The sequence below is a fragment of the Panulirus ornatus genome, chromosome 72 (assembly GCF_036320965.1).
Source record: "Panulirus ornatus isolate Po-2019 chromosome 72, ASM3632096v1, whole genome shotgun sequence".
Classification (NCBI taxonomy): Eukaryota; Metazoa; Arthropoda; class Malacostraca; order Decapoda; family Palinuridae; genus Panulirus; species Panulirus ornatus.
The window spans coordinates 3,145,236-3,172,046 of record NC_092295.1 but is presented as its reverse complement, the minus strand read 5'-3'; the positions used below and the strand labels follow the sequence as shown (position 1 = coordinate 3,172,046).

The 26,811-nt window shown below is 48.7% G+C and overlaps 2 protein-coding genes across 2 annotated transcripts in view; one reads left to right on the top strand and one right to left on the bottom strand.

Annotated features, from left to right (window-relative positions):
* Positions 1-1,750: 1,750 nt before the first annotated feature.
* Positions 1,751-26,811, bottom strand: part of LOC139748073 (cubilin-like) — a 45,744-nt gene continuing 20,683 nt past the window's right edge. The window contains 4 exon segments of the mRNA XM_071660661.1: positions 1,751-3,443; positions 3,445-4,836; positions 10,443-10,628; positions 24,570-24,793. Of these exon segments, the coding sequence (XP_071516762.1) occupies positions 2,769-3,443; positions 3,445-4,836; positions 10,443-10,628; positions 24,570-24,793 (2,477 nt within the window). The 3' untranslated portion in view covers positions 1,751-2,768.
* Membrin (golgi SNAP receptor complex member 2) overlaps positions 8,428-26,811 on the top strand; it is a 53,401-nt gene continuing 35,017 nt past the window's right edge. Inside the window, exon 1 of the mRNA XM_071660679.1 lies at positions 8,428-8,647. The gene's annotated coding sequence lies outside the window, so the exon portion shown is untranslated. The remainder of the gene's footprint in view (positions 8,648-26,811) is intronic.

Genomic DNA, 26,811 nt, shown 5'->3' with positions numbered 1-26,811 from the left:
ACCTTAAAACCGCAAAGTTGTTAAATGATTATGTTCTTAGATCTTCACTTTCTCCCTAACACATAACCAAAAGCCAAAATAGCATCTTTGCCATGTAAATTATAGAACCTCTGGTATCTGCACCTCTTAGCTAAATCTATATGTATGAGAACAGATATAATCTCCATCTGCTTTGGTAACGGGTAGGGAGTGCAGACATCAGCGATTGGTGGGTGGATGATGTGGGTAGAACTGTACCTTGGTTCCTTACACAAAACTCAAAATACAATGGTCATTGTAAAAATCATACAAGGGAACCCATATGTTCTGAGATAGAAATCCATATTGTCATGAATGTAGTTATAAAACCATGCTGCCGCTGTAGGAAAAGAAATCACAGGGATTTGTTGTATGAGGCAACAAGGAAGTGATGGATTAGGGTAGCCAGGGCTCTGGGTACAGCTGCATTGTCCTTGTTGTGACAAGTGAGGGGCAGGGTAGGCAGCACCCTAGGTGCAGCTGCATTGTCCTCATGACAGGTAAGGGGAAGGATATCCAGGACCCTGGGTACAGCTTCATGGTCCTTGCTGCGACAGGTAAGGGTTAGGGTAGCCAGGACCCTTGACGTAGCTGTATAGTCCTCATTGTGACAAGGGGCCGAGTAGCAAGGACCCTGGGTGCAGCTGCATTGTCCCCATTGGGACAGGTAAGGGGTAGGGTAACCAGGACCCTGGACGCAGCTGCATTGTCCCCGTTGTGACAGGTGAGAGGCAGGGGAGCCAGGACCCTAGGTGCAGCTGCATTGTTCCCGCTGTAACAGGTGAGGGGTAGGTAACCACTTCCCTAGGTGCAGCTGCATTGTCCCCTCTGTGACACATCCTAGTATCACATCCACTAATGCTCCTCTAGTTGGCAATTCATTCTGTAATTGCCCAAAAGAGTGTCAGTCTGTATAAAAGACATTATCTGAGGGTATTTCTACTTATGCTATTGAAAACATAAAGAGAGCGTACTACAGGGTTACACGATTCAGTAGCTAAAAATGGCTATTTTGTATGGGAATGTTCTATAAAGGCTCCGGACAGAAATATTGGTTAGTTATATGACAAACCACAACAAACAATCACCAGACTTTTATAAATATTATCTATATTTACAAAAGACAGCATACAACAAATGCAACAGCATGTTTCTCTGTACTGTTACACAAGAGAACAATCCTCCTATGACACTCCCTTGCATCAGCTTGTGTCATATTGCTTTACAATATTTTTAATCTTCAGTGATGATTTTTTCCTGTGTATTTCATAAAAACTGTCACGCAGCATAACATTTCATGGCAGTGCATGATTGATATTTCTTGTAATAAGACAACTAAGTGTATTGTCATAATTTTTGCCTCATGTTTACAGCAGCAGTTGTTCTCATAAGTTAACAAAGATATTTCTTATATAGAGGTTAATGTCAATATCATTAATCTACAGATAATTTTCTAGGCAATGTGTCAAGGAACCAAAACATAGTACTTTTCATATGACAGTAGACCAGAATTCACCAGAGCTATCATATGAACTAAAGCTGGTAGGTTTCCGTTTAACATGTACACCTGAACCTAAAGTTGCTGTTTCCCTTCAAAGAATGAAAAGGTAAAATAACTATGTAGTCATGTTTAGAAAGCGAAAATAGACTGTCACAATTTGAGGGCACCATAGCATTTAAGGTTGAAGCCCAGTTTAGGAGTGATGTCATTCACCAGGAATGAGGTGTACGTCAGAATCATTGCCTTGGACAAACTTGATTTAGTTTGAGGGATTTAACAAGAGTTTCTAAGATTCAGAAAAGTCTCAAGACAAATATTTTGACCATGTATTAGGCTGCTGCTGGGTTGGGGAAGACTCCAGACTGACTACAAAAAAAGCACACGCAACGCTTGCCTACTATAAGGATTTTTTTTAAGCTACGAAATTAATCACTAAAAATGCATACTTCATTGATTACTGCTGCAACCTACTTGTAAATCTCTGTAAATTGAAGCTGTACTAACTCCTTCTGTATGCGAGAATATGTAAATGCCCAGTGAATAATGTCACAAAAGATAGAGTATAAATCCACGGCTCATATACCAATCATCAATAAAGAAAGATGAAAGTTATTTCACTGTGTGTTGTTCTGCAGCTTCTGTTTGGTCGTTCACTAAGTGGGCATATTTGTACTTAATCCAAATTTGATTTTGATTAAATCCAAATAAGAATTATATTGATATAAAAAGAATGTTTATGTGAAATCCTTCTGCTACTCAGTACTAAACCATTATATATACAGTTTACATGGAGTCAGACACTTACATCAGTCATTGGAATATATTCATTTGTATATATATGTATATGTTTATGCACAATGACACCTGGGCACAAATTCTTCACAAAGAGGACCATTGTTAATAACTGAACACCAGTTCTGAGTTCAGCTTGTTAACAAGGAGACATGAAAGGCCTCAAAAGTTTGGTCGTCTTTTGTGTTATGAGGTATGGAAGAACGATGAGTTAACACTACCGCACTGTCCACACCTAATGGTCACATTCCACACCATTTGACATTAACTAGACTCTGCTGGTATGATTTGTAAACTTGTGCTTTTGTGTTTCTTTCCTGTGTATACCATGGCTCTCTCTCTCCTCTGTACATGTCGATTCAGCATTCACGGTTCTTGTTGGCCTTCTCCTTAACACCTGATCAACTTTTGTCGTGTGCGTTTGTGTTGTGAGTTAATGAGGTTTGCATAGATTTAATTAGAAGGTATTGTCGTCGGGTCGCTTACGGCAGTTGCGACACACCAGGATGATGACGGCGACGGCCACAACAGTGCCACCTGCCGCACCCAACCCTAGAGCCACGTAGTTGAACTTAGAACCAGTACGAGAGAAGCAAATCTCAGGGGCCTCGTCGTGCTGCGTAGACCCGGAGCTGTTGCCTGGACAGTTGCGTACTCCATTGCACACCAGGTTGTCGTGGATACAAGCTGCCTGACCAGGACACACAAACTCACATTCCCCCGGTGCCATCAACTTCGAAGTCATGACTGTTCCGTCGCTGTTTCGAGGCAATTCAAATAATTCTGTCCAAGTTAGTTTGAAGTTGGAATGTCCAGGTGCTGAAGATTTGAAGTGTATGATGATGGCTCCTTCTGTTAGGTCCCGAGCCTTTAGAATGCTGGCTTTTGTCTCGTCAACTGTGTCTCCTTTCTCACAGATGGTGAACTCAGGACGATCTCGGCCAGGTAGAAACACTTCAATAACTTCCAGTGAACAATCATTGAGGGAGAAGTCCAATTGGTCTACATAGAGCCATACATCTCGTTCCTGCTTGACCCGCAACTCCCAGATACAATGCACATCTTCACCATAACCACCATACACATATGGCTCATATTTGGGATAGATGATGTTACCCTTCAGTTGAGGCTGGGATGACAGTAGGACCACAGATGGGGCTGTGGATAAACTTATAGGTACCCTCGAAAATTGGTGTGGTTGACTTAAAGTAATTTTGCATTGCATGGCGATGGTCAATGTGCATCTCTAGTGTGAGAGATGGTCCATTGGACACAATACTGGGAGGGAGGCGGTTCCCAGTCACCCAGTTGTCACAAATGCAGACATTTGTACCATTACGGAAGGGGTCAATAATCTTGAGTTTGTCCACTTTATCATTAAGGCAGTCCATACAAGCATCATCATTATGTTTGAAGTTTGTCGAGTTGATAGTGAGTAAGATGCGACGGTACTGGTACCTTGGGGCCTTAAAGTGGTACCGACACATGACATCTTCATCAGTTTTATATAGCAGAGTGTTCAGAGGGGATCCAAATTTGCCTTCGGGTCGCACAAATGATTCAAAGAGTTCATCGCAAAGTGTATCTTCCACAGGTTTCCCATAATGCGTATTGTTGAAAAAGTCATACTGAGCCCAATAGTAGAGTGAGGAGCCATCGTAACTTCCAGTGCGACTTTCAAACTTCACAAACATTGCACTTCCTGTTGATATAAAGTCATGTTTCTCGAGTGGTCGTGAGAAAGTGTCACAGAACATTTTCATAATGCGTGCGTCGTCTTCACGGTCTGAGTCATATATAATGAGTGTTTCCCCACAGTCTCCATCGTATGGACGTATGGGAGCTTCAATGGGTCGCACACGGAATGAAGGAAAGTACATCCTCACAACTTCATCAGGACGACCACGGATCAGATAAGAGCAGGATGTCCCTGGTGGATACCAGTGTGCTAGTGAGAGGAAGATGGATTCTTGACCACGTTCCACTGTGTCACTGGAAAAGACCCAGTCACAGGTCCCATTCCGGGAGCCACTAGACTCCACATGACCAGGCCAGTTACCCACATTAAAGTGGAAGCCAGTGTTTAAGAATGGACCTGCTGGGGAAGATACAAACTCGACCATCACGTCTTGACCCGAGCCAATGATGGAATGGGGAAACCGACCCATCCCACAGAATGTGCCAATTAGAGCTGCTTCTTCATTCTTACCATCGTAAACTCGGATGAAATCATAAGGGCAGTTAGTGCTGAGTGGACGCATTGGACACATCATTGGGTTCTCACACCTTTGACCATCCACATTGAACTCTTCATTCTCGATATACAGCTTGATGAAGGGCATACGTGTGTTGAGGTAATACTTGCAGTGAAGATTACGTGGGTAGACGCTGGGGTAGCCAGGCGATTGGACGAAACATGACTGAAGTTTACAGTCAGTGAACACCCTCTCACAGTAGGTGCCTGGAACGACTTCGCCTCGTCGATACGGGTATAATACCGGGTTGGGTCCAAACCTGCCATACACCTGCAAAAACACAACTCTTGTGTTACTACTCTATAGTATTGTATAGTAACAACCTGTGGCAGGTTACGGGTGTGTCATGTATATTAGGGAAGTTGTATGCTACAACCAATGAAATTACTATGGTGATTGTTAGTTTAGTGAGTCCAGAATACATGTTACAGGAGGTGTAAGAAGAGTTTTGTATTTTTTTTTTGTGTGTGTGTGTGTGAGGCAAGAGTTTAGATAAGTAGATTCTGATGTTTATTGGTGTAACCTGTGAAGTATAAACACAAAAATGTATCTTGTTTTGGGAGAGTTGTATCATATGTTATAAAAAGTGTAATGTTTATCCCCAGCTAGTTATGATAAGATAGGCTTGTGAACAAGGTACTTGGTCTGGCCTGGTCTGTTGTGATGCTATGGCCACAGTGACACTGTTTATTGTACAGTAAAGACAATCATATTGTGTCATGTTGTGTGTTATGAATCTAGTATTGATAATTCATTAGTTTTCTTTGACATTATTGAGTTTATTGACCTGTTGGTTATGTAGATGCTGCTGCTATGTTAGTAGATGATTAGAAATATCTCATAAAATGAAAGAGAATTGTTTTATATGTATAGAATAATAAGGTGTCCATTAACCTAGTATGTAGCTAGGTTAGGTATATGTATAGCATCATAACACGATATTACAGAGGAAATAATGTGGAAAAATTATAATCAAGGCTTGCAAGGTGTTGACGACCGTCTATGTACATCTTGTGTTAGATGTTGTGTGGTGATGGTTCAGTATATTAATATAGCTTTCACAGGGTCTATATTGTGTTGCGCCATCCACCTGTGACCCTATAGTCTCCCTTGTGTGGTAGTGGCGGCCACAGAAGCAAGAACTTGTGACAAGAAATATTCATCATTGTGTTAAGATGTGGCAGCCGCTAGAGATACATGGGAAAAAAATAAATCAAAATCAAAATATCTTTGACTGTGAGATAGAGAAACATCTTCGGTCCGAAAGGAAAACAAGAGAAGAATGATATATCCAGTAACTTGAGCTGAATGACCAAATATTGATCAATAACGTGTCATACACCAAGTTTGGAATGTGATAGGATAAACTAGTGGTAACCAGAGTGGGGTTGTTTGTGTGTTGTAAACAAGCCGTCTTCATCTCGTTATATAAATGTTAATGATTTTCCTTTTATATATTCTGACCTTTCTAACCTTCCAGGTTCGCGAATACCAATGCTATACCAGGTTTTCTCAGTGTTAGAGGAAAATAACTTAGTGCTAACGAGAACCAACCACTGAAATAGTGATTGAAAGTGACTTTATTGAAATGATCGTAGAAATATCATAATAGAATACAAAAAGAAGGATTACAAGTGGAAAGGTTAGCGTCAGGGAACATCAGAGTGTATAAAAGAAGTTGATTTTTTAGCTGAAAATACGTGACAAGTGACATGTTGACCACAAGATCGGGGTCAAACAGAGGTCCAAAGACACAGTTGTCATGGCCACATAAGAGGCTACAACTTGGTGGTAAAAACTGCTCAGCTTTGGTGGGTTGTGATGCAGCGGATGTGAGGTCAGGAACCAAGTTATTGGAGTGAGAATAAAGGCAGGAGGAATCCAGGAAGAGGAAGACAAACAACAAAGATTTACGACATGCGACCAAGGCTTCCTCCTTCTTCTCCCAGAACTCCATCCCTCCCTCCCTCACAAGGTGGCTTAAACCTCACCATTCGGGTAACCAGTTACTCTCCAGTTGACCAAGAGGAGTAACTCTTGTTTTAAGAATGTCTGTTGATCATTGTGTACCAGTGTGGTACACTGTGAGGCACCTTGCTCTCACGAAACTTAGTTAAAGATAAACTTTACCCTCACCTCCCTCCCTCCTGCGCCATGTTGAGTGTAGTGTGACGCAAGACAAGAATCTTTGCTCATTAATGAGTCATAACCATCCATTCCTGAGTTATTTACGGTCCAGTACACTGGTACATGGTACACTGGTCCATGGTACACTCCATCACGGTACACGCCTGTAACTTGGCCTCCTAAATTCATGAAATGTATAATATTTCTCATTGTTTTACGTCTGTCTGGTTTTGCCTCGTTCCTAAACGGTCATAATATGTGTGTAAAACTCGTTCCTCACATTTTCTTTCCCTGCAAGGTACTTAAGGGTCCTTCATGGTACTTTTACTTAAGCCAAGCGTAGGATGAACTTTGTTAAGTTTCATTAAGTAAAGCTTCGTTAAGAGGCGAATAATGTAGCCTTAAAAACTCCCCGTGATGTAAAACTTGAATTACTTTATGACACACACTAACGATTGAACTACCAGCAGCGTCGTTAATAGACTATGTTTATTGTCTTTTATCCCATCCCATGGGACACAAGGATCCCACTAGTTATCCCACAGGTCCCTCAGTTATCATCAAGCTAAGATAATCAGGTTATTATATAGTTATTCTATATCAAGCAAGAATATCTGCTCTTAATATAGTCCCTTGATGCATTAAATGGCCTATATCGTATATCCTCCCGTCTCGCAACCTGCTATATTATACGACAGGAAGTTATATATAAACTTCTTCCTATAATAGAGTTATATGAACTTTTTTCCCCCTCATATATAAGTTATTATTAAGTTTGTGGGTTAGTGTGAGCGTCAGCCATTCCCTCATCAACTGATCACCAAGAAATGGACGCCAAATTGACGACATTCGACAATGTGTTAAAAAAAAAAATATATGTAAACTACCTCGCTAACGCGGGAGACAGCGACAAAGCAAAATAAATAAATAGATAAATATAAAATCGCAAAACCCTTCAGTTTTGTGAGGTCAATGTTTATATAAAAGAGAAAGCGTTAACTTTGTTGGCTATTGAATGACGTCATGCTTCGTTGTACTTGCAATGTTTAGAGCGAATTTATGATGACATATACGTTACGTGGGATAATGGACGTGAGGAACTTTGAGATTAATGACGTAAGATGATTTTACGACAGAAGATAAGATAAAAGATATTGACATTTCATTGTTTGTCTTATAATAATTCTTTGTTTCACGCCTGTCAACAATTCTGGCATTTAACTCACTCACGCTAGAGTTAAACTTGATTCAGAAAATGTCTAAGTTTGTGGTGTTACAGAATAAAGTATAATAAATATTTATTTTTAGTGAGAATTGATCCTCAATGATTGGCAGAGAACGCAGTGTAAGAATAAATTATGTCAATTATTGTTTGGATTGGTCTGGGGTACAGAAGTAACATTGTAAATACTTATACTTTATCACTAAAGTAATATTCTTGATTAATCTGGATTGTCTCATAATACAAAAGGTTTAATTAAGATGTTTTAAGCTGTAATAACGAATTGGTAGCGACCGCTGACCCAAAACTTGTCATTCGTAGTCCACGAAAATCAGTATTATTAATGACTTCCGAATGACAATAAATCCACAGCTCTTGAAATACACTCAAAAAAAAAAAATTAATTTTATTATTGTGGATTTGATTTATAAATGAATTAGAAGCCAGCACAGCACGGGGTCAGGTCGCTCAAATTGAACGCGAACGCTGAGGGTGAGAGCAAGGCAGCCATTATGAGGTTGGCTGTCGTCGGGGCAACACTTCGTCTGTTGTTGTGAATTACAAAACAAAATATGGATTTATTACGTTATATGTGTTATCAGGACGCCAAATCTCCTTCGTACTATTAACTGAACAATTCAGGAGTGTACGGAGCCACTGAGAATTGGACTTGGATGGGAAAATAGGTCGTAATTCAGCTAAAGTTTGTTGTCCACGAAGGAGATGGTGAAGGTAAGATCCGCCATTGTGTTGATATTCCGCCATTATGTCGTGATTATGTAGATATTCCACATTATTGAGTAATTATGTAGATATTCCTAGGATTGTGTGATTTAAGGACGATTATCATCATTGTTAAGTAGATTGTAAGTTGATTAACGTATTATTATGTGAAATGAATACCTTTCCCAGTGCTTAGAAAATGGGATGTGGTGTTGATAGAAAACGGGATGTTGTAATGGTGTTGTTTATGCTGTTACGGGTCTTCCTGCCAGGGGGTCAAGTTTGACTTGGTCATTTGAGGTCATTTTACTTCCATGGGTGTCGCTATATAATCAAGGTGTTAGATATTGAGTGTAAACAACTGTTTTAAATGTAAAGTGCAAACAAGAGTAAGTGCTAGATATGGTGTAAGCAAGTGTTAGATATAGTGTAAACAAGTGTTAGATATGGGGTGTAAACAAGTGTTAGATATGGGTGTAAACAAGTGTTAGATATGGGTGTAAACAAGTGTTAGATAAGGGGTGTAAATGGGTGTTAGATATAGTGTAAACAAGTGTGATATGGCGTATAAACAACAGTAAGTGTTAGATATAGATTGTAAACAACAATAAAAGTTAGATATAGTGTAAACAAGTATTAGATATGGCGTGTAAACAACAGTAAGTGTTAGATATAGATTGTAAACAACAATAAAACTTAGATATAGCGTGTAAACAACAGTAAGTGTGATATAGAATGTATAGATGAGTCATCCATGTTGGGAGAAATGAATTTGGGTTAGGTGTTGTTTACGTACACACAAGATGGTTGCCAAGTGTCTCCTGTGAGGAGAATTATGATATTAAAATTGTAGTTAAAGTACGTGTGGGCATGGCTGAGGGGGAAATGGGAATGTATATATATAAATGCATCATCATGGGTCTCCCATGCCCCCCTACCTCCTCCTGTTGTCCTCCCATGCCCCCCTACCTCCTCCTGTTGTCCTCCCATGCCCCCCTACCTCCTCCTGTTGTCCTCCCATGCCCCCTACCTCCTCCTGTTGTCCTCCCATGCCCCCCTACCTCCTCCTGTTGTCCTCCCATGCCCCCCTACCTCCTCCTGTTGTTCTCCCATGCGCCCTACCTCCTCCTGTTGTCCTCCCATGCCCCCCTACCTCCTCCTGTTGTTCTCCCATGCCCCCCTACCTCCTCCTGTTGTCCTCCCATGCCCCCTACCTCCTCCTGTTGTCTTCCCATGCCCCCCTACCTCCTCCTGTTGTCTTCCCATGCCCCCCTACCTCCTCCTGTTGTCCTCCCATGCCCCCCTACCTCCTCCTGTTGTCCTCCCATGCCCCCCTACCTCCTCCTGTTTCTCCCATGCCCCCCTACCTCCTCCTGTTTCTCCCATGCCCCCCTACCTCCTCCTGTTGTCCTCCCATGCCCCCTACCTCCTCCTGTTGTCCTCCCATGCCCCCTACCTCCTCCTGTTGTCCTCCCATGCCCCCTACCTCCTCCTGTTGTTCTCCCATGCCCCCTACCTCCTCCCGTTGTCCTCCCGTGCCCCCTACCTCCTCCTGTTGTCCTCCCATGCCCCCTACCTCCTCCTGTTGTCCTCCCATGCCCCCTACCTCCTCCTGTTGTTCTCCCATGCCCCCTACCTCCTCCCGTTGTCCTCCCGTGCCCCCTACCTCCTCCTGTTGTCCTCCCATGCCCCCCTACCTCCTCCTGTTGTTCTCCCATGCCCCCCTACCTCCTCCTGTTGTCCCCTCCCCCCTACCGTTGTCCCCTCCCCCTACCTCCTCCCGTTGTCCTCCCCCCTGCCTTACCTCCTTCTGTTGCTCGACGCGGGAGTCGAAGCTGAAGTAAGTCTCCTCGGTGAAGTTGTTCACATTAAAGATGATCTTGACGAAGGAAGTTTCCGAGATGAATGTTCTAGTTTGTTCGATCTCGCCACAGAACATGCCCAGGTTCTTCCTGTTGGACACCTCTGTTTGTGCGTTGCCGTCCATGATCTGGGGGTCATGCATGGTAGTCATCATGGTACTATGGTGGGGGTTATGGTGGTGTGGGGGTGGGGCCGTCCATGATCTGGGGGGGTCGTCATGCATGGTAGTCATCATGGTACTATGGTGGGGGGTTATGGTGTGGGGGTTATGGTAGTATGGTGGGGATGAGGGTCATGGTAGTATGGTGGGGGTTATGGTGGTATGGTGTGGGGGTTATGGTAGTATGGTGGGGGTTATGGTAGTATGGTGGGGGTTATGGTAGTATGGTGGGGGTTATGGTGGTATGGTGGGGGTTATGGTAGTATGGTGGGGGTTATGGTAGTATGGTGGGGGTTATGGTGGTATGGTGGGGGTTATGGTAGTATGGTGGGGGTTATGGTAGTATGGTGGGGGTTATGGTGGTATGGTGGGGGTTATGGTAGTATGATGGGGTTTATGGTAGTATGGTGGGGGTTATGGTAGTATGGTGGGGGTTATGGTGATATGGTGGGGGTTATGGTAGTATGATGGGGGTTATGGTAGTGTAGTGGGGGTTATGGTAGTATGGTGGGGGTTATGGTAGTGTAGTGGGGGTTATGGTGGTATGGTGTGGGGGTTATGGTAGTATGGTGGGGGGTTATGGTGGTATGGTGGGGGGTCATGGTGGTATGGTGTGGGGGTTATGGTGTAGGGGTTATGGTAGTATGGTGGGGGGTTATGGTGGTATGGTGTGGGGGTTATGGTGTAGGGGTTGTTAGTATGGTGGGGGTTATGGTGGTATGGTGGGGGGTCATGGTGGTATGGTGTGGGGGTTATGGTAGTATGGTGGGGGTTATGGTGGTATGGTGTGGGTTATGGTGGGGGTTATGGTAGTATGGTGGGGGTTATGGTAGTATGGTGTGGGGGTTACGGTAGTATGGTGGGGGTTATGGTAGTATGGTGGGGGTTATGGTAGTATGGTGAGGGTTATGGTAGTATGGTGGGGGTTATGGTGGTATGGTGGGGGTATGTTGGGGGTTATGGTAGTATGGTGGGGGTTATGGTAGTATGATGGGGGTTTATGGTAGTATGGTGGGGGTTATGGTAGTATGGTGGGGGTTATGGTAGTATGGTAAGGGTAGGGGATCATGGTAGTATGGTGGGGGATATGGTGGTATGGTGGGGGTTATGGCAGTATGGTGGGGGTTATGGTAGTATGGTGTGGGGTTATGGTAGTATGGTGGGGGTTATGGTAGTATGGTGGGGGTTATGGTAATATGGTGGGGGTTATGGTAGTATAGTGGGGGTTATTGTAGTGTGGTGGGGGTTATGGTAGTATGGTGGGGGGTTATGGTAGTATGGTGGGGTAGGGGATCATGGTAGTATGGTGGGGGTTATGGTGGTATGGTGAGGCATGGTGTGTGTGGGATCATGGTAGTATGGTGTGGGGGGTGGTGTCATGGTAGTATGGTGGGGATGGGGATCATGGTAGTATGGTGAGGGGATATGGTAGTATGATGAGGGTAGAGGGTCATGGTATTATGGTGGGGGTTATGGTAGTATGGTGGGGATGGGTGTCATGGTAGTATGGTGGGGGTCATGGTAATATGGTGGGGGTTATGGTAGTATGGTAAGGGTAGGGGATCATGGTAGTATGGTGGGGGTAGGGGATCATGGTAGTATGGTGGGGGTTGGGGATCATGTTAGTATGGTGGGGGTTATGGTAGTATGGTAAGGGTAGGGGATCATGGTAGTATGGTGGGGTTATGGTAGTATGGTAAGGGTAGGGGATCATGGTAGTATGGTGGGGGTTATGGTGGTATGGTGTGGGGGTTATGGTAATATGGGGATGGTGGTCATGGTAGTATGGTGTGGGGTTGGGGTCATGGTAGTATGGTGGATGGTGGGTGAGTGATCATGGTAGTATGGTGGTGTGGGATCATGGCAGTAATACACCATGGTGGCACTGGTCAAGGCCAGGTGGCCACCATCATCTTGGCCACCTAGCAACACACCATGGTGGCGCTGGTCAAGGCCAGGTGGCCACCATCATCTTGGCCAGCTAGCAGCACACCATGGTGGCACTGGTCAAGGCCAGGTGGCCACCATCATCTTGGCCAGCTAGCAACACACCATGGTGGCGCTGGTCAAGGCCAGGTGGCCACCATCATCTTGGCCAGCTAGCAACACACCATGGTGGCGCTGGTCAAGGCCAGGTGGCCACCATCATCTTGGCCAGCTAGCAACACACCATGGTGGCACTGGTCAAGGCCAGGTGGCCACCATCATCTTGGCCAGCCAGCAACACACCATGGTGGCACTGGTCAAGGCCAGGTGGCCACCATCATCTTGGCCAGCCAGCAACACACCATGGTGGCACTGGTCAAGGCCAGGTGGCCACCATCATCTTGGCCAGCTAGCAACACACCATGGTGGCACTGGTCAAGGCCAGGTGGCCACCATCATCTTGGCCAGCTAGCAACACACCATGGTGGCGCTGGTCAAGGCCAGGTGGCCACCATCATCTTGGCCAGCTAGCAACACACCATGGAGGCACTGGTCAAGGCCAGGTGGCCACCATCATCTTGGCCAGCTAGCAACACACCATGGTGGCGCTGGTCAAGGCCAGGTGGCCACCATCATCTTGGCCAGCTAGCAACACACCATGGTGGCACTGGTCAAGGCCAGGTGGCCACCATCATCTTGGCCAGCTAGCAACACACCATGGTGGCACTGGTCAAGGCCAGGTGGCCACCATCATCTTGGCCAGCCAGCAACACACCATGGTGGCACTGGTCAAGGCCAGGTGGCCACCATCATCTTGGCCAGCTCGTCTGTGTGTATATTGATTTTATTGGTGGCCATCCCGTCACCACTCAGCTCCGTGTGGGACCTGACTACATGTGTGGACCCTACCTACTGTACTGGCCCAGGCCTGTATCCTGTACCTACTGTACTGGCCCAGGCCTGTATCCTGTACCTACTGTACTGGCCCAGGTCTGTATCCTGTACCTACTGTAGTGTGCTAACCTGTATCCTGTACCTACTGTACTGGCCCAGGTCTGTATTCTGTACCTACTGTACTGGCCCAGGTCTGTATTCTGTACCTACTGTAGTGGTCCAGGTCTGTATCCTGTACTCCCTGTAGTGGCCCAGGCCTGTATCCTGTACTCCCTGTACTGGCCCAGGTCTGTATCCTGTACCTACTGTACTGGCCCAGGCCTGTATGCTGTACCTACTGTACTGGCCCACCCCATGTAGTGGCCCAGGCCTGTATCCTGTACCTACTGTAGTGGCCCAGGCCTGTATCCTGTACCTACTGTAGTGGCCCAGGCCTGTATCCTGTACCTACTGTAGTGGCCCAGGCCTGTATCCTGTACCTACTGTAGTGGCCCAGGCCTGTATCCTGTACTCCCTGTAGTGGCCCAGGCCTGTATCCTGTACCCTCTGTAGTGGCCCAGGCCTGTATCCTGTACCCCCTGTAGTGGCCCAGGCCTGTATCCTGTACCTACTGTAGTGGCCCAGGCCTGTATCCTGTACCTACTGTAGTGGCCCAGGCCTGTATCCTGTACCTACTGTAGTGGCCCAGGCCTGTATCCTGTACCTACTGTAGTGGCCCAGGCCTGTATCCTGTACCCCCTGTAGTGGCCCAGGCCTGTATCCTGTACCCCCTGTAGTGGCCCAGGCCTGTATCCTGTACCCCTGTAGTGTTCTAACCTGTAATATGAACCTGGAAAAGACAAGTACAAATTTATCAGACATTATAACACACATGTCTTTATAATGTGTCACATCTTAGCTACAGGGGAAGACATGACAACGTTAGACATTTCCAAAGCTTCCACCTGCAGGGGGAAGAAGTAGGTATCAAAATGGCCCACCCTTGAGTTGCCGAAAGCTTCTACGTGTAAAGGGGAAGAAGTAGGTATCAAAATGGCCCACCCTTGAGCTGCCAAAAGCTTCCACCTGCAGGGGAAAGAAGTAGGTATCAAAATGGCCCACCCTTGAGTTGCCAAAAGCTTCCACCTGCAGGGGAAAGAAGTAGGTATCAAAATGGCCCACCCTTGAGTTGCCAAAAGCTTCCACCTGCAGGGGAAAGAAGTAGGTATCAAAACGGCCCACCCTTGAGTTGCCAAAAGCTTCCACCTGCAGGGGAAAGAAGTAGGTATCAAAATGGCCCACCCTTGAGTTGCCGAAAGCTTCCACGTGTAAAGGGGAAGAAGTAGGTATCAAAACGGCCCACCCTTGAGTTGCCAAAAGCTTCCACCTGCAGGGGAAAGAAGTAGGTATCAAAATGGCCCACCCTTGAGTTGCCGAAAGCTTCCACGTGTAAAGGGGAAGAAGTAGGTATCAAAACGGCCCACCCTTGAGTTGCCAAAAGCTTCCACCTGTAGGGGAAAGAAGTAGGTATCAAAACGGCCCACCCTTGAGTTGCCAAAAGCTTCCACGTGCAGGGGAAAGAAGTAGGTATCAAAACGGCCCACCCTTGAGTTGCCAACGACCACATGTAGTCATCACGTGACGCAGCAGAAGCAGGAGGAGGTTGCCCAGTATTGCGTGGTCCAGCTAGTGGTGGTGGGGGGGCACACAGGCCGCCAGCTCTCGGGAGCCAAACAAACAACAAACAAACAAACAAACAAAAATCCAAAGTAATACCTGTAGAAGAGTAGACTGGGGTTGTCCACTTGTAGTGTAGTTAATGGAGAGTTTGCAGGTTGTGGTCCAACCAGACGGTACAACGAGGTAACTGGTGATTGGCTGGGGTCCAAGGTGACCTTGGGTCGTTAATGATGAATGAGCAATTCATTAACCCATGGCGGACCAATCAGCGTACCGGATGCGGACAGATATATATAATTACCCGCTTGTTGCCGTAGGCAGACCTAACAACCAAACGACGCGGTAAGTAGTTCTCGCCGGAAACGTATTAGAAAACGGGAAGAGGTTTCTGAATGGCGCTTGCAGGAGAGAAATCGTGGAATTAGGTTTGGGTTGGGCGAGGCGTAGCCAATCAGCGGCCAGACATCTTCAATCTTCTCAGCCAATCACGCTCGCGCGTCATATATTTCCACTTTAATTGCCGTAGCCAATCATCGACGACGCCCCGCCCCCCATCTGTGACGACACCAGGCTGCTCGACCAATCGGAGTGGCGCCGGGTAACGATCTCTTCTGTGATTGGCTATTTAATCTCCCTCGGATAATTAGACGTGAAGATGTTGTTAGATCAGAACTACCAGTTAGGTGGGGACACGACCAGGGGGGGGGATGGGACACGACCAAGGGGGGGATGGGACACGACCAGGAGGGGATGGGACACGACCAGGAGGGGATGGGACACGACCTGGAGGGGATGGGACACGACCAGAAGGGGATGGGACACGACCAGGAGGGATGGGACACGACCAGGAGGGATGGGACACGACCAGAAGGGGATGGGACACGACCAGGAGGGATGGGACACGACCAGAAGGGGATGGGACACGACCAGGAGGGGATGGGACACGACCAGGAGGGATGGGACACGACCAGAAGGGGATGGGACACGACCAGGGGGGATGGGACACGACCAGGAGGGGATGGGACACGACCAGAAGGGGATGGGACACGACCAGAAGGGGATGGGACACGACCAGGAGGGATGGGACACGACCAGAAGGGGATGGGACACGACCAGGAGGGGATGGGACACGACCAGGGGGGATGGGACACGACCAAGGGGGGATGGGACACGACCAAGGGGGGGATGGGACACGACCAAGGAGGATGGGACATGACCAGGAGGGGTTGGGACACGACCAGGAGGGGTTGGGACACGACCAGGAGGGATGAGACACGACCAGGAGGGGATGGGACACGACCAGGGGGATGGGACACGACCAGGGGGGATGACACGACCAAGGGGGGATGGGACACGACCAGGAGGGGATGGGACACGACCAGGGGGGATGGGACACGACCAGGAGGGGATGGGACATGACCAGGGGGATGGGACACGACTAGGAGGGGATGGGACACGACCAGGGGGATGGGACACGACCAGGAGGGGATGGGACACGACCAGGAGGGATGGGACACGACCAGGGGGATGGGACACGACCAGGAGGGGATGGGACACGACCAGGAGGGATGGGACATGACCAGGGGGATGGGACACGATCAGGGGTGATGGGACACGACCAGGGGTGATGGGACACGACCAGGAGGGGATGGGACACGACCAGGGGTGATGGGACACGACCAGGGGTGATGGGACACGACCAGGGGGATGGGACACGACCAGGGGTGATGGGACACGACCAGGGGTGATGGGACACGACCAGGAGGGGATGGGACACGACCAGGGGTGATGGGACACGACCAGGGGTGATGGGACACGACCAGGGGGATGGGACACGACCAGGAGGGGATGGGACATCTTGAGTCCCAAGCGTGTGTGTGTGGGATGTGGCCCCCACCATCTGCAGTGGCCCTCGCGCTGCTTTCCCTGGCCCACCATTGATCTGGCTGCAGGAGCTGAGAGAACTGGCTAGACTAGTGGCCACACTGGCTGAGGAAGACCAGGCTAGTGGCCACACCGGCTGAGGAGGGCCAGGATAGTGGCCACACCGGCTGAGGAGGGCCAGGATAGTGGCCACACTGGCTGAGCAAGGTCAGGCGAGTGGCCACACTGGCTGAGGAAGGTCAGGCGAGTGGCCACACTGGCTGAGGAAGGCCAGGCCAGTGGCCACACTGGCTGAGGAAGGTCGGGCTAGTGGCCACACTGGCTGAGGAAGGTCGGGCTAGTGGCCACACTGGCTGAGGAAGGTCAGGCTAGTGGCCACACTGGCTGAGGAAGGCCAGGCTAGTGGCCACACTGGCTGAAGAAGGCCAGGCTAGTGGCCACACTGGCTGAGGAAGAACATGCTAGTGGCCACACTGGCTGAGGAAGGCCAGGCTAGTGGCCACACTGGCTGAGGAAGGTCAGGCTAGTGGCCACACTGGCTGAGGAAGACCAGGCTAGTGGACACACTGGCTGAGGAAGGTCAGGCTAGTGGCCACACCGGCTGAGGAAGGTCAGTATAGTGGCCACACTGGCTGAGGAGGGCCAGGATAGTGGCCACACTGGCTGAGGAAGGCCAGGATCGTGGCCACACTGGCTGAGGAGGGCCAGGATCGTGGCCACACTGGCTGAGGAGGGCCAGGATCGTGGCCACACTGGCTGAGGAGGGCCAGGATAGTGGCCACAGTGGCTGAGGAAGGCCAGGATCGTGGCCACACTGGCTGAGGAAGGTCTTGGCCCTAACCACCACTCGTGTGATGTTCGTTAATTAACCTGATGTTGAAAACGCCAACAGTGTGACCAATGTGAAAGTGATCACAAAAATCTTGACTGGCAACACTGTTTAACACACACACACACACACACACACACACACACACACATACTCAAACACACACACACACACACACACACACACACACACACACACAAACACACACACACACACATACTCAAACACACACACATACTCAAACACACACATACTCAAACACACACACATACTCAAACACACACACACACACACACACACACACACACACAAACACACACACACACACACACACACATACTCAAACACACACACATACTCAAACACACACACACACACACAAACACACACACACACACACACACACACACATACTCAAACACACACACACACACACACACACACACAAACACACACACACACACACACACACACACACACACACATACTCAAACACACACACACACACATACTCAAACACACACACACACACACACACACACACAAACACACACACACACACACACACACACACACACACACACACACACAAACACACACACACACAAACACACACACACACACATACTCAAACACACACACACACACTCAAACACACACACACACACACACACACACACACACACACACATACTCAAACACACACACACACACATACTCAAACACACACACACACACACACACACACAAACACACACACACACATACTCAAACACACACACACACACAAACACACACACACACACACACACACACACACACAAACACACACACACACACACACACACACACACACACACACACACACACACACACACACACACACACACACACATACATACACACACAGACACACACACACACATACTCAAACACACACACACACACACACACACACACACAAACACACACACACACACACCTGTGGTCGACCAGATGTTGTGAGAAACATCGACGAAAACTCAAAAATTTTGAGATTATTGTGAGTTTAATCCCGGTTACTCGAGGTACTTGATCAATTGATTAATATATGAAGACGTGTGTGTCATGGCTATACTATACATGATATTCTCATGGCTGTGAATATTATGGTCTGAGATGGACAGTAATATTCGTAGGGTTAGTGTACGCTAGTGTTAGTGTACGCCAGGGTAGTGTACGCCAAAGTTGTGTTTGCCAGGGTGGTGTTCGCCAGAGCAGTGTACGCCAGCGTGGAGTTAGCCAGCGTAGTATACACCAGGGTGGTGTTCGCCAGAGCATTGCACGCCAGGGTGGTGTTCGCCAGAGCAGTATACATCAAGCTGGTGGTGGTCGCCAGAGCATTGCACGCCAAGCTGGTGTTCGCCAGAGTAGTGTACACGTTAGGGTGGTGTTCGCCAGAGCAGTATACACCAGGGTGGTGTTCGCCAGAGCAGTATACACCAGGGTGGTGTTCGCCAGAGCAGTATACACCAGGGTGGTGTTCGCCAGAGCAATATACACCAGGCTGGTGTTCGCCAGAGCAGTGCACGCCAGCGCAGTGTTCGCCAGAGCAGTGCACGCCAGCGCAGTGTTCGCCAGAGCAGTGCACGCCAGGCAGGGTAGTGTGTGTGTGTGTGCATCACATCCACTCGAGACGAAATTGCTCCAATTTCCTCCGCCAGCAAGTTAATGAACAGGCCTTTTTCTGGCGTCCAAATTGAAGTGTCAAGCGTGTGTGTGTGTGTGTGTGTGTGTGTGTGTGTGTGTGTCCCCCGGGGTGTGTGAGGGAGGGGGGGAGGTTCCTGCCCCGGTGGTAATTAATTCCTTTGTATCGCTGCCGTGGTCGACTCTTGGTGTACCGTAGTAGTAGTAACACAAGGTAACGTGATGATTACTTCGGGGTAACGCGTTACCGGCCTTGACAGTACGGAGGGAGAAACATGTTTCCGTGTACCGTACCACACCTGCTGGTGTACCGTACCACACCTGCTGGTGTACCACAACACACCTGCTGGTGTACCACAACACACCTGCTGGTGTACCACAACACACCTGCTGGTGTACCGTACCACACCTGCTGGTGTACCACAACACACCTGCTGGTGTACCACAACACACCTGCTGGTGTACCGTACCACACCTGCTGGTGTACCACAACACACCTGCTGGTGTACCACAACACACCTGCTGGTGTACCACAACACACCTGCTGGTGTACCGTACCACACCTGCTGGTGTACTGTACCACACCTGCTGGTGTACCACAACACACCTGCTGGTGTACCGTACCACACCTGCTGGTGTACCACACCACAACACACCTGCTGATGTACCGTACCACTGTACCGTACCGTACACCGTGCTGGTGTACCACAGCACACCTGCTGGTGTACCGTTCCACACCTGCTGGTGTGTAGGTGTACCGTACCACACCTGCTGGTGTGTAGGTGTACCGTACCACACCTGCTGGAGTGCAGGTGTACCGTACCACACCTGCTGGTGTGTAGGTGTACCGTACCACACCTGCTGGTGTGTAGGTGTACCGTACCACACCTGCTGGTGTACAGGTGTACCGTTCCACACCTGCTGGTGTGTAGGTGTACCGTACCACACCTGCTGGTGTGTAGGTGTACCGTACCACACCTGCTGGAGTGCAGGTGTACCGTGCCACACCTGCTGGTGTGTAGGTGTACCGTACCACACCTGCTGGTGTGTAGGTGTACCGTACCACACCTGCTGGTGTGTAGGTGTACCGTACCACACCTGCTGGTGTGTAGGTGTACCGTACCACACCTGCTGGTGTGTAGGTGTACCGTTCCACACCTGCAGGTGTACCACACCACAGGGGAAGTGTCCCATCCCTGTATACCTGCTGTGTTAGTCATTAATTACGACCGTGTATGGATTTCCTATTGGTAATCAAACTTCAAATACTGTTTGATGCCAGTGGTGGCCACAGCTGGCCCGGTCCACTGGTCCACCTGTACCAGCCCGGTCCACTGGTTCTCTGTACCCGCCCCGTTCCACTGGTCCACACTGTACCCACCCGGTCCACTGGTCCTCTGTACCCGCCCGGTTCCACTGGTCCTCACTGTACCTACCCGGTCCACTGGTCCTCTGTACCCGCCCGGTTCCACTGGTCCTCACTGTACCCACCCGGTCCACTGGTCCACACTGTACCCGCCCGGTCCACTGGTCCACACTGTACCCGCCCGGTCCACTGGTCCTCACTGTACCCGCCCGGTCCACTAGTCCTCACTGTACCAGCCCGGTCCACTGGTCCTCTGTACCCGCCCCGTTCCACTGGTCCTCACTGTACCTACCCGGTCCACTGGTCCACACTGTACCCGCCCGGTCCACTAGTCCTCACTGTACCCGCCCGGTCCACTGGTCCACACTGTACCCGCCCGGTCCACTGGTCCTCACTGTACCCGCCCGGTCCACTGGTCCACACTGTACCCACCCGGTCCACTGATCCTCACTGTACCCACCCGGTCCACTGGTCCTCACTGTACCCGCCCTATCCACTGGTCCTCACTGTACCCGCCCGGTCCACTGGTCCTCACTGTACCCACCCGGTCCACTGGTCCACACTATACCCGCCCGGTCCACTGGTCCTCACTGTACCCGCCCGGTCCACTGGTCCACACTGTACCCGCCCGGTCCACTGTGGTGCTACTTGTTAACATATGGGTCATTACCATTCCACCCCCACGAGACCACTACATTACCATTCCACCCCCACGAGACCACTACATTACCATTCCACCCCCACGAGACCACTACATTACCATTCCACCCCCACGAGACCACTACATTACCATTCCACCCACACGAGACCACTACATTACCATTCCACCCCCACGAGACCACTACATTACCATTCCACCCCCACGAGACCACTACATTACCATTCCACCCCCACGAGACCACTACATTGCCATTCCACCCCCACGAGACCACTACATTACCATTCCACCCCCACGAGACCACTACATTACCATTCCACCCCCACGAGACCACTACATTACCATTCCACCCACACGAGACCACTACATTACCATTCCACCCACACGAGACCACTACATTACCATTCCACCCCCACGAGACCACTACATTACCATTCCACCCCCACGAGACCACTACATTACCATTCCACCCACACGAGACCACTACATTACCATTCCACCCACACGAGACCACTACATTACCATTCCACCCACACGAGACCACTACATTACCATTCCACCCACACGAGACCACTACATTACCATTCCACCCCCACGAGACCACTACATTACCATTCCACCCCCACGAGACCACTACATTACCATTCCACCCCCACGAGACCACTACATTACCATTCCACCCACACGAGACCACTACATTACCATTCCACCCACACGAGACCACTACATTACCATTCCACCCCCACGAGACCACTACATTACCATTCCACCCACACGAGACCACTACATTACCATTCCACCCCCACGAGACCACTACATTACCATTCCACCCACACGAGACCACTACATTACCATTCCACCCACACGAGACCACTACATTACCATTCCACCCACACGAGACCACTACATTACCATTCCACCCACACGAGACCACTACATTACCATTCCACCCACACGAGACCACTACATTACCATTCCACCCACACGAGACCACTACATTACCATTCCACCCACACGAGACCACTACATTACCATTCCACCCACACGAGACCACTACATTACCACTACAAGAGGCGATCCTTCGTGGCTTCCCTTGTCTGTAAATGTTATGTCTCGCGTAAATCACGAGAACAATGTGCCGCTCTACACCCAGGGTTTATCCTAGAACCTTCCATACCTACACCCTGGACCTACTTACACCCAAGGCTCATCCCAGAACCTTCCATACCTACACCCTGGACCTACTTACACCCAAGGTTTATCCTAGAACCTTCCATACCTACACCCTGGACCTACTTACACCCAAGGCTCATCCCAGAACCTTCCATACCTACACCCTGGACCTACTTACACCCAGGGTTTATCCCAGAACCTTCCATACCTACACCCTGGACCTACTTACACCCAAGGCTCATCCCAGAACCTTCCATACCTACACCCTGGACCTACTTACACCCAAGGTTTATCCCAGAACCTTCCATACCTACACCCCGACCTACTTACACTCCCTCCTTCCTAAACCCTATCATACTTATAGACAGTTCTACTTACACCGCATCATACTTACACATAGTTCTACTTACATCCTGTCCTACTTACACACAGTTATACTTACATCTTGTTCTACTTACACACAGTTCTACTTACATCCTGTCCTACTTACACACAGTTATACTTACATCTTGTTCTACTTACACACAGTTCTACTTACATCATGTCCTACTTACACACAGTTATACTTACATCTTGTCCTACTTACTCACAGTTATACTTGCATCCTGTCCTACTTACACAGTTATACTTACATCCTGTCCTACTTACACAGTACTACTTACATCCTGTCCTACTTACACAGTACTACTTACATCCTGTCCTACTTACACAGTTCTACTTACATCCTGTCCTACTTGCAGATCTACTCACACCCCCGTCCTACTTACACCCTGTCCTACTTACGCCACGGCCAGAGGTAAGTGTAAGAGGACACCTTACCTTATTACAACCGTTCTCACAACCAGAGGTAAGTATAACAACATCTTACCTAAATATAACCGTTCTCACAACCAGAGGTAAGTATAGGATAACAACACCTTACCTTAATATATACATCTTACCTTAATATAACCGTTCTCACAACCAGTAAGTATAAGAGAACAACTTACCTTAATATAACCTTTCTCACAACCAGAGGTAAGTATAAGATAACAAGCACTTACCTTAATATATGCAACAACTTAACTTAATATATACAACAACTTACCTTGATATATACAACATCTTAATACATACAACCACTTACCTTAATATATACATCTTACCTTAATACATACAACCACTTACCTTAATATATACATCTTACCTTAATACATACAACCACTTACCTTAATCTATACAGCCCCTTACCTTGATATATACAACATCTTACCTTGATATATACAACCACTTACCTTAATGTATACAAGCCCTTACCTTAATATAACCGTTCTCACAACCAGAGTTAAGTATAAGATAACAACCACTTAATACATACAAGCACTTACCTTAATGTATACAAGCCCTTACCTTAATATAACCGTTCTCACAACCAGAGTTAAGTATAAGATAACCACTTAATACATACAAGCACTTACCTTAATGTATACAAGCCCTTACCTTAATATAACCGTTCTCACAACCAGAGTTAAGTATAGGATAACAACCACTTAATATATACAACCGAGTTAAGTATAAGATAACAACCACTTAATACATACAAGCACTTACCTTAATATATACAACCACTTACCTTAATATAACCGTTCTCACAACCAGAGTTAAGTATAAGATAACAACCACTTAATACATACAAGCACTTACCTTAATGTATACAAGCCCTTACCTTAATATAACCGTTCTCACAACCAGAGTTAAGTATAAGATAACAACCACTTAATATATACAACCGAGTTAAGTATAACAACCACTTAATACATACAAGCACTTACCTTAATGTATACAAGCCCTTACCTTAATATAACCGTTCTCACAGTGGGTAGCGTTTAAAACCCTGCCGACCTTAAAACTCCTAAACCTGACGACAATAACCCAGTCATCCTTGAGTGCAGGTTTGGTGACCCGAAACCGGTACCAGCACGAGAGCGGACCATACCGGTTCTGGCGGGTCAGCTCGGGCGAGGACACGTCCTCGTAGATGTCCACTGTCTTGTTACAGTGTCCTCGCTGACGGTCATCTGTAAACACGAGGACACACTTGACAGCCCTTATTGTAGGGGGTGTTGGTGGTCTGTTTTGTGGGGGTGTTGATGGTCTGTGTTGTGGGGGTGTTGATGGTCTGTTTTGTGGGGGTGTTGATGGTCCGTGTTGTGTGGGTGTTGATGGTCCGTGTTGTGGGGATGTTGATGGTCCGTGTTGTGGGGGTGTTGATGGTCTGTGTTGTGGGGGTGTTGATGGTCCGTGTTGTGGGGGTGTTGATGGTCCGTGTTGTGGGGGTGTTGATGGTCCGTGTTGTGGGGGTGTTGATGGTCCGTGTTGTGGGGGTGTTGATGGTCCGTGTTGTGGGGGTGTTGATGGTCCGTGTTGTGGGGGGTGTTGATGGTCCGTGTTGTGGGGATGTTGATGGTCCGTGTTGTGGGGGTGTTGATGGTCCGTGTTGTGGGGGTGTTGATGGTCCGTGTTGTGGAGGTGTTGATGGTCCGTGTTGTGGAGGTGTTGATGGTCCGTGTTGTGGGGGTGTTGATGGTCCGTGTTGTGGGGGTGTTGATGGTCCGTGTTGTGGGGGTGTTGATGGTCCGTGTTGTGGGGGTGTTGATGGTCCGTGTTGTGGGGGTGTTGATGGTCCGTGTTGTGGGGGTGTTGATGGTCCGTGTTGTGGGGGGTGTTGATGGTCCGTGTTGTGGGGGTGTTGATGGTCCGTGTTGTGGGGGGTGTTGATGGTCCGTGTTGTGGAGGTGTTGATGGTCCGTGTTGTGGGGTGTTGATGGTCCGTGTTGTGGAGATGATGGTCCGTGTTGTGGGGGTGTTGATGGTCCGTGTTGTGGGGGGTGTTGATGGTCCGTGTTGTGGGGGTGTTGATGGTCTGTGTTGTGGGGGTGTTGATGGTCCGTGTTGTGGGTGTGTTCATGGTCCGTGTTGTAGGGTGTTGACAGCCCTTACTGTACGTGTTGACAGCCCTTATTGTATGTGTTGACAGCCCTTACTGTACGTGTTGACAGCCCTTATTGTGGGTGTTGACAGCCCTTACTGTATGTGTTGACAGCCCTTACTGTACGTGTTGACAGCCCTTATTGTGGGTGTTGACAGCCCTTACTGTATGTGTTGACAGCCCTTATTGTGGGTGTTGACAGCCCTTACTGTACGTGTTGACAGCCCTTATTGTGGGTGTTGACAGCCCTTACTGTATGTGTTGACAGCCCTTATTGTGGGTGTTGACAGCCCTTACTGTACGTGTTGACAGCCCTTACTGTACGTGTTGACAGCCCTTATTGTGGGTGTTGACAGCCCTTGTGATGGTAAGGGGCCTGGCCCTTGTGGGTTGGCCACTTTAACCCACACGGGCCACCAGCCACAACTCCGAAGAAAATTAGATGAATAATGCAATGTTGGCAACATTACCTGGGCCTCCCCTCAGCATGACGGTACCTCCCCTCAGCATGACGGTACCACCCCTCAGCATGACGGTACCTCCCCTCAGCATGACGGTACCACCCCTCAGCATGACGGTACCTCCCCTCAGCATGACGTAGCTACCCTCAGCATGATGGTACCTTCCTCAGCATGACGTAGCTACCCTCAGCATGACGGTACCTCCCCTCAGCATGACGGTACCTCCCCTCAGCATGACGGTACCACCCCTCAGCATGACGGTACAACCCCTCAGCATGGCGGTACCTCCCCTCAGCATGACGGCACCTCCCCTCAGCATGACGGTACCACCCCTCAGCATGACGGCACCTCCCCTCAGCATGATGGTACCTTCCTCAGCATGACGTAGCTACCCTCAGCATGACGGTACCTCCCCTCAGCATGACGGTACCACCCCTCAGCATGACGGTACAACCCCTCAGCATGACGGTACAACCACTCAGCATGGCGGTACCTCCCCTCAGCATGACGGTACCTCCCCTCAGCATGACGGTACCACCCCTCAGCATGACGGTACAACCACTCAGCATGGCGGTACCTCCCCTCAGCATGACGGTACCTCCCCTCAGCATGACGGTACCTCCCCTCAGCATGACGGTACCTCCCC